The 9,304-nt window shown below is 42.8% G+C and overlaps 2 protein-coding genes across 3 annotated transcripts in view; one reads left to right on the forward strand and one right to left on the reverse strand.

Moving 5' to 3' along the window:
* The window catches only part of FBN1 (fibrillin 1), a 234,186-nt gene extending 226,651 nt beyond the window's left edge, over positions 1-7,535 (reverse strand). For both annotated transcript variants that reach the window (XR_013993368.1, XM_081048809.1), the window contains exon 1: positions 7,088-7,535. Coding sequence is in view for 1 of the 2 variants with exons in the window: in XM_081048809.1 (XP_080904935.1) it covers positions 7,088-7,467 (380 nt within the window). In the remaining variant the exon portion in view is untranslated. The remainder of the gene's footprint in view (positions 1-7,087) is intronic.
* LOC308497875 (uncharacterized protein) lies at positions 7,253-9,049 on the forward strand (the record flags this gene model as incomplete). The annotated part of the gene is made up of 2 exons (XM_081048964.1): positions 7,253-7,551; positions 8,592-9,049. The coding sequence occupies 2 exons, from the start codon at positions 7,253-7,255 to the stop codon at positions 9,031-9,033; spliced, it is 741 nt and encodes a 246-aa protein (XP_080905090.1). The 3' UTR covers positions 9,034-9,049.
* Between the last annotated feature and the right edge of the window lie 255 nt (positions 9,050-9,304).

Raw genomic sequence — 9,304 nt, forward strand, 5'->3', positions numbered from 1 at the left:
GTAAAGTAAATAGCAAATAATTCAGTTTTGCCAGGCCATACAGTCTTTGTCACAACTACTCCACTCTGCCCCTGTAAGGCGAGAACAGACATAGATAATATACAAATAAATGGGCATGATTTGGGGTCAATAAAACTTTATTCATAAAAACAGGGAGCTTGATTCAGTTTGCTGACCCTGGTAGACTTCCACTGTGAAGACTTTTCTGATTAATCCCATTTCTGCAATGATGTTTCCTTTGTCATGTGACTGCATCTGCCTTCAATAAATGTTGAGTCTTTCCCCACCACAATGGTAAGAGAAGATTTTGGGGAAATGAAAGTATCAAGAATATGGGAAAAAGAAATAAACTTACCAGGTGTAAGATTTATTACAATGGAGAAGCAGTGAAATATATTCAGAGCACAGACTATAAAGGCAGATTTCCCAACACTGTCTCTTACTGGTTTGTATTTCTCGGGTAATTACTAAAACTCTGCATCCCTCAGTTTCTTCAGCTGTTAAATGAGCAAGTAGGTATAATCTCCCTCAGAGAGGAGTTATGTGTTAAATGAATTAATATATGTAAAGTACAACAGTGAATGATATATCAGGGCTTGCTATTGTTGCAATTTAATATAAAAATCACATGTTACAGGCAAGCAAATTAAAAGAAAAAAATGACAGAGAAAGAATTAAATAAATCATCATATTGTGTCTTAAGTTAAGAGACATACCAATTTCCCATGGAAAAAGGAGTATCTCTTGCAACTCTATTCTGACAGAAATTTCTCACATGGGACATGAGAGCAAGACCTTCTGAATGACATAATGAGAAATGTCTCCAGCTCAGAACCCTGGACGATGCAGGAAAGTGCCTTGATGGTTATCTACTATCATCAATAAAAGTTCAGGTATAATACTAATATTATATAAAAAGTGTGTATGTCTCCCACACTTTTTGCCTAATCATAGAAGTTAAGAATATACACACACACACACACACACACACACACACACATATACACATATAAACGTATATATATACATATAGATATATATATATATACATACAGATATATATATACACACACACACACACATATATATATATATATATATATATATATATATATATATATACATATTCGAAACATTCCACCAGCTCTGACATTCTATAATTCCTTTGGTATTTTATTAGTGTGTTTGCAGAAATGTTTGAGAAATTTCATTGTTTGACAAAATATTACTATGGTATTAACAATACCTGAGATCTATGAATGAGCACGAAGGAATATTAAGAATTTTAAGTGTAATTTTACCAATGTCTTAATCCCGTATTTTTGTCTAGTGGAATGAAAAACCAAAATCATAACTAAAATTAATGGAGAAAGTAAATTTAATATTAAGAATTTGTCTTTATAACTTAACCTTTGTGTGTCTCAGCTCTTACAGCTGTAAAAGGAAGATTATAAAAGGAACTACTTCTTAGAGATGTTGTGGGCATCGATTGAGTTGTCATATGTAAAACACTGAGAGCAGTGCCTGGTACATAAATGTTACCTAAATGTCACCTACCACTGCTATAGTTATTATTATTGTTTTTACTTAATCCTAGACTCCATGCCCTCTATTACCTTTCTGTTGACTCCTGGTTCCTGTAACGCATCTCATTCTGCTACCAAATATTAAGGTCCCCTAGGCTATGGGTTATAAGCCTCTGGCATTCTACAGAGCTAAATTCAGGCTGGCATTGAATCAAGGTTTCCGGAACTAATGAATTCTTTGAAATGCCAACTAATGATAAGTTAATGTTAAAATGCTTATGATAGATTTCTTGCCATTGATGATTTTACAATCTAATGGGAAAAATCAAACTTAACCCACTTGAAACATTAAACTTTCATATGCCTGCCATAGAATTCAGCCCTAATATATTTCTGATCTCAGTTTTCTCAAAAAAATTTCATGGAAAAAATTCTAAGCTGCTTGAATAGCCCCATTTATTGGGTGAGTTTCTAGAAACAGAGAAATTGTTAGTAGAGCTTAGTTCTATTTCAAGGAAACATTTAAAATCTTGTTTTCACATTAAAAATTAAGGCTAAAATTTCCAAATTGGTTAGGTTAGTTGGTTAGTTTATTGTAGGAAAAAGCAAATAAATTACTGTGAGTATACCCTAATAATCTGTTCAGTATTTTGCTTGGTTAGAATCATTGGCATAATACTATAATCTTTTTAAGTATCTGCTACATAAGACAACAAAGAAACATTTCAATATCCTTTAAAATTCCAAATAAGCTTAGAGATAGGGCTGTATTTCCATTTCCATCAGCCCTGACACATCTCACGGGTGGTTGATGCAAGTTTTAATTAATTTGTAATACCAACAACTTATTTTTATAAAAAAATTTTTATAAAAAATTTCTACATCTTAAATGTTACAAAATGAATCACATAAATAAATATCTTGTCTCCATCTTCTTGTTTAAATGTGGAATTGCTGAAACCTTCTACTTAATATCTGTTTTTAAATGGTATCAATATTTTAGCTTAATCTTTTCAATAAATGCAAGAACAAACCACACCACTGCAGGAGTCTTTTCCCCCATATTTAATTATTAGCCTATCTGACTTCAGATGAAGTCTTAAAGTCCTCTTTGTAAAGTAAAATGGGCTTTATAAAGTCTACAGAACTTTTTCAGTGTTCCCTGTTAACATTCTTTATTTTAATAACAGACTTCTGTGTAATTAATCCCTAGGAGCTTGCCGTCACATAATCTACCCTGTGTATGAACTGTTCCATGTGTATTTTTCTGGGAACAAGACCTCTGGAAAAAATAAACAAATAAACAAAGACCAAAAGGAATCAAGCACAAGGGGACAGATTGTGCGAAATACAACCAGTCTCATACACTTATAAACCAGGCAACAAACATAGAAGTTCTCAATCCATCTTATCAGAGATTTGGGAAAAGGGGGTTTCGCTCTAAAAACTTTTTCCCTTTGACAGGAAACTGTAATATTTCCTATTTAGAGCTAAAGCAATAGGGCAATCATAAATAAATGGTGCATAACTACTGCTGTTCAAGTAGAGTTGTGTGTTTTTTTAATTGGATTGTCTCCCACACTTTTTGCCTAATCATAAAAGTTAAGAATTTGGCTGAGAAAAATTCTTATGAACTAAAATTCAAACAATAAAACTAAAATTTTACTATTTCTCATAAAGTCACTTCACACGTTAAGCAACACCCAAGCAAAGCAAAACTACGATACATTCACTATTTGAAAACATTTTTGAAACTTGCAAAATTCTCATTTCCATAGAGAAAAATGTAGTGTTTTGCAGAGTGAAGGCAGACCACACTCATTTCATAAAAAGAAATTCCTGTAAAAACAGAAATTGGCGATTTACTCTAAGAAAACACAGTGAAAACTGGGAAGAAACTTGAGGATGCTTAAATTTCCACTGTGGAACAACTTCTGCTGCCCAGTGGGAAGGAAAAAAAACACCTGCAGCAGGATGGGAGGAGAGAAAGACATGCTAGGACTACATGGCCAGAGAGGGAAAACATAAGCAGGTCCCTAGTATGTGAAGTGAAGTTGCTGACAGAACAGGAATACATATACCATGGAGAACACCAAAGCAAATTCTGCAGTCACCTGTCACACCTGAGACAGACAGGAAGGCAGTAGTTTGTAGGAGAGAGCAGACCAGTACACAGCAGACACTGATGAGCTTCAAGTACCTTTTAACTAGAGGAAATATTAGTGAGGTGCTGAAAGTTGCTGCCACCAACTGGGCATGAGGCAGACTTAGGGGTTACAAATCACTTTCACTTCAGAAACTGAGCATTTACATTGAAATGGTAAACAGGTTTTACTGTAGTCAAAGAGGTTAATTCTATAACTGGTAATATTTTAACTAGCAAAAATAGAAATTTCAAGCAATAACTGGAAAAATGTCACACACAACTGCTTTCCATGATGATTTATATGTCAGGGCATGGTTCAAAGACTTATTCATGTGAGGCTGTACTAGCAATACACAGAGAGAATACATTTTAAATGCTATTCAAATTTAACATCAGAATTGGTATTTGTTGAAATGAATCAGAAAACCTTTGACCCAGCAATGCTATTTTTATTAATTTATACCACATATAAATATGTACATGTACACACAAAGGCATGTAAAAGAATGTTGGTCAACATGGATATAGGAGCATTTGTGACAACATGGATGGATCTTGAGAGTATAATGCTAAGTGAAATAAGTCAGACAGACAAAGCAGAGAACCCCCTATGATTTCACTGATATGTGGTATATAAACCAAAAAGAACAAGACAAACAAATGAGAAAGAAAAACTCATAGACACAGACAATAATTTAGTGGTTACCAGAGGGTAAGGGGGTGGGGAGTGGGTGATGAGGGTAAAGGGGATCAAATATATGGTAATGGAAGGAGAACTGACTCTGGGTGGTGAACACACAATGGGATTTATAGACGATGTAATACAGAATTGTACACCTGAAATCTATGTAAATTTACTAACAATTGTCACCCAATAAATTTAATTTAAAAAAAAATGTTGGTAATAGCAAAAAATTAAGTATAATCTAAAGAGCCATCATGAGGGAACTGTTCCAGGCACACTAGGGATTTCTACACACCAAGAGAATGAATGCATGAGGTCGATGCCTATGAGTTAACAGATGGATGCACTAAAGATATATAAAAGTGAACAAGATTCCAAATGGTCTATACAGTACATTCTATGTATTTAAAAGCATACACATACATACATCTAGATACATATTTATGTGTATATGTATTTGTATATGTATTTATATGCCTATAATATTTCTAAAAAAAATGCACAAGAAAATGGTCTCTGAGAGGTAGGTGGAGAAATAGTTTTAATTGTATATCTTTTTAAATCATCATTTTTTACCTCCACAACTATGTATATATAAAACCTTATAGATTACATAAGAATTATAATAAAAACCCTTGTATTATAAAGGTTCATTATTATATTATATATTTTATTATTATATTATTATACTATAAAGGTTAATTGTAATTATTTTTAAAACCTTCATATATATATATACATGTATATATATATATATACATATATATATATACATGTATATATATATACAGTCTTAAAGATAAAATGAGAATTAGGAGCCATCATAATTGCTGTTCTATTTAATATCATGTTTTTAGGAAGGTTTTATAAATAGTTTGCAATAGGGTAATGTCTGTTTTAGTAACTAAATACTATGAGGAACAGAGAGGGTTATCTCTCTATAGTCATAACAAATGTAAAACCCAACAGAAGTAAGTGCTGGTGTGAGGAAAAGTGTGGACATCCTGTTAAGCAGCAAAGCTTAGTTTCTGTTTTCACACTGAGTCTGTGCCTCCCAAGGAAACACTGGTTGGTGACAGCACATAGAGATGAGACAAATATCTGGCCAGGCCTAATGTCTCCCTGCAGATTTTCAGCCACAAAATTAAATCCTCACTTCCTCTCTCTCTATGGAAAACAATGGTATCAAGCTTAGATAGTAAGATAATATTATATGGCAGGAATATTTTTGAAGGAAAAATGAGGTCTTTTTGAGAACACATGAAAATCGGAGTTTCAGTCCATCTATTGAACTTGTCATGGGCCTTGACACAGAGCAATAAATGCCTGCTGTCTGATCAGGATTAGGTTTACCGTGATAAGCAAACTTTCTTCCTGACACTGTAGGAATCCTGGGTTTACTTTCCACAAAGACCAAGTCAGAAATAAATTAATCATAACTCTTTCCTGCGTTCAGAAAGCCATGCATATTGTACCAAAGCCTAAGTGCTGGGCTCAATCAGGTTGTGTCCCCAGCCTACACAAGGACTCAAAAGCTGGTCTGTCAGTTGACTGCACTTTTTCATCCCTACTTGGGCCATACAAACACAAATTTCACTACATACATAATTAAAACAGTCCATAATAAAAAAGAATAAGTGAAATATTTAGCCACATATCCCAGTGGGCAACATCATTTGGTCACTCAGGGCCCTATAATCAGGCGGCAGAAGTACTCAAAAAAAAGCAACAATGAGAATCATAAGAACTTAATAGGAAACCTCTGTGTATTCCCTGTCTGGGTTCATTTAACAGGCTCCTCCAGAATGTAAAATGGGTCATTTATAGTCCATCCTGCTGCTTCCGTGGAGGCTTAAATTTAAACAGTCTCAGAAAGAGATTTCTCTTTCAATCTGAACAATTTCAAAAGCAGTGTATTCGATTCTTCTTCAATTCAGAGAACTGACAAGTCTTACACACCCAGCGTGCCTAATTTAAATATTTCCTGCTGAAACATTTTCTGTAATAGGGGCACAGAAAGCTGGTGACATGCTCAACTGCATGTACATGCATACACCACTGGTTAGAAACACCCCTTTAAGGTCACAGCAGTATTACTGCCCCAGTGAAATGAAGAGGTCCTTACAACCCAGAAGACAAGTTTTCAGAATCTGTTACCCTACTTTGCTTCCAGTGTAGACATCTGAAGAGCAGTAACACTCAAAAAAAAAAAAAAAACTCAGTCCCTAATTTTAATAAGTGTAACTTAGAGGAAAGCCAACCATTAACTGTGTGTCTTTTCTGACTGTCTGTCATTGGAATCTGTTCCTCTCCTTGTCTCTTACAAACGGAGCATCTGCAAAGATGCCCACAAGGAAAGCAAGTCCTTTCCCCTAAACCCAACCGGAATTGGTATGAAAGGAAAGAAATGGACTTCTCTCGGTCACAGCTCCTCCCCTTCTTCCTCAAAGAATCTTTCTGGTCTCCCAAAATCAGCCCCGACGATGGACCAAGATTACTTTTAACCCTGACCTCGCCTCAGGGGCAGAAATCCTTCAAGAGTGGGTGCCAGGTGGTTTAGCCTCGAACGCGCTGAGGTCTGGATAACCCTTGCACCTCTAAGGTGCCCCCCGGGAAGTCTTGTCAAGGATCCTTCTAACGTGAGTTGGCCCTGTCAGTTTCCCTGGATCTTGATACCCGGGAGAAGAGGGAGGGGAGACCCACACCAAAGGAGCTGGCCGGTTCCATTACCCTTTCAGCGCGTCGTGTCCTCCGCCGCCTCTTCTCTTGGCCCGGCTGGCTCTGGTTTCCTTCACGTTCCCAGCTTCCAAATTGGTGTCCGCCCCATGGCTCGTGTAGGACGCTAAAAGCACGGTAAATCCCAGGGCGACCTCCAGCAGCCCCCCTCTGAGCATGATGCCGAGCGCCAGCCGGCTCCCGCCGCCTCTCGCCGCGCCCCGGGCTCGCTCCGCGGCCGCCGCTGCGCCCTTAAGCGCGCCGCGCCGCCGGGGTCCCGCTCTCCCGCCGCCCGTCCCCCGGGCCGGGCTCCTCCCGCCTTCTCCAGGCGCTGCTCCCACTTCAGGCCGCCAGTGCCAGCTGCAACAGACAAATCGCCGAGGCGAGGGAGACATTCAGGGCATCGGGATGCTGCAGCTCTGCGGTCCCCATTCCCGAGCCAGCCCGTGCGCCGCCTGCGTGTGGCGCAGTTCCTTTGGGTAAGTGAAGACCGTTTGGTCCACCGCTGGCTGAAAAGCCCAGGCCCCCGGCGGCAGCGGCTCCAGCCAACCCCACGGCCTCCCGGACGCCGCCTGCAAAGTGCGCCGCAAAGTACCCATGTCCCGAGCGATCCTCAGCCCCGGGGCAAGCCCCCTGGGTGTATTTTTCAAAGGCACAGATTGCGCGCGATGCGCGCTCGGAGCACCCCAGTCCCCTAGCCTGTCCCCTCAGCCAAGCCGCGGGGCTGGAAGCCCGCCGCGCCGTCCCCGGCCGGCTCCCGGAGCTGCCACCGCCCCCCGAGCTTCTGACGCGGAGCCCTGCACCGGGCGCCCCAGGCCAGGAAGCTGTCAGGCAGGGCAGGGCCAGCGCCAGCTGTGGACGTTCCGGGACAGCCCCTCACCCCCGTCCCTGCCCCTGCCCCTGCCCTCAGCGCGGCGCCAACGCAAAAGCCTTCGTGGCTGGAGCTCCAGCCCCGGTGGCCGCCCGACCCCTGTCGGGACCCCGGCTGCACCCACTGGAAAAGCGGCGGCTCCCGCTCCCGAGGCGGCGGTGGCTACCCCTCGGTCCCGGCCGCGGCAGCCGCTGCCCCGCTCCGCCCGCAGTGGTTCCAGCTGTGGCCGCCTGTCCGTCCGTGGCACCCACAGTCTCTGCCGCGGCTCCCGCGCCCCCTCCTTCCCCACCTCTTCAAGTATCGTCTGAGCAGCGGTTTCTCGCGAGAGAAATACTTTTTTTAAAAAAAGAAAGAAAAAGAAAATGACACCCCCCCCCTACATCCCCCTCATCCCCACCCCACCCCTCGGCCCCATCCATCCTCCCTCTCCACTCCCCTTTGCCAGCCACCGCCTCGGCGCAGGGGCCTCCCTCGCTCGCAGGGTTAGCGCAGTGGGAGGAGGCAGAGGTGGTCGGGTCCTGCCTGGCCTGGGATTGTTCGTTTTGGGGTGAGGAGGTGGAGGAATGGGACCAAGTGAAGTAGCGGTTTAGCCAGATCTGCGGCGGGGAGAGCAAGACCCAAGCTTAGCCTGTCCGGCCATCTGTGCAGCCCGGGAAGTGCGGAAAGCTGTGCCACCTGCACCAAGGACGCGCGCAGGAGACGGCGGCCCTGGAGGCCCCGGCGGCCCCGGCGCGACAGGAGACCGGTCCTCGCTGCCCGCGCCTCCTCACTGCGCCTCTCTCGCCCGGCGTGGAGCGGAGGCCGGAGGAGGGGAGGTTGCGGCTGGGAGCGTCGCGGGCCAGGGCCGCGGCAAAGGCTGATGTGCGGGCGGGGGAAGGGACTCCGCCGCTGCCGCCTGCTGCAGGGTATCGAGAGCCCAGTCCAGACGCGGCTCTTCCGAGGCTCGGTTCAAGCCACTCAGGTTGGATTCAGGATGCACCAAGAGTCTGAGTACGATCCCGACCCAGAGGCCTGTGTATGTTGGAACCTGGGGTTTGAGACGGGGTCAGTGAAGGGATGGTCCTCTTGCCCAGCCCACAGCCAAGACTGAGCTTCTTCCCCTAGACGACTCTATTCCCCCTCCTCCAAGAGCGACACACACACACACACACACACACACACACACACACACACACACCTGCCAGCCAGGACAAGCAAAGCACAGTGACTTTGGAGAATACAGTATTTATGGCATTCTTATATTGATAATGCCGGGTATTGCCTGCACCCTCTAATGGTTTAGGAGAGCAGGAAATCTCACCCGGGGCCCTGGCCGCTGGAACTGGAGACCCCCAGAAAATCCCCGTGTATCAGCCACCAGC

The sequence above is a fragment of the Rhinolophus hipposideros genome (genome assembly GCF_964194185.1).
Source record: "Rhinolophus hipposideros genome assembly, chromosome: 5".
NCBI classification, from domain to species: domain Eukaryota; kingdom Metazoa; phylum Chordata; class Mammalia; order Chiroptera; family Rhinolophidae; genus Rhinolophus; species Rhinolophus hipposideros.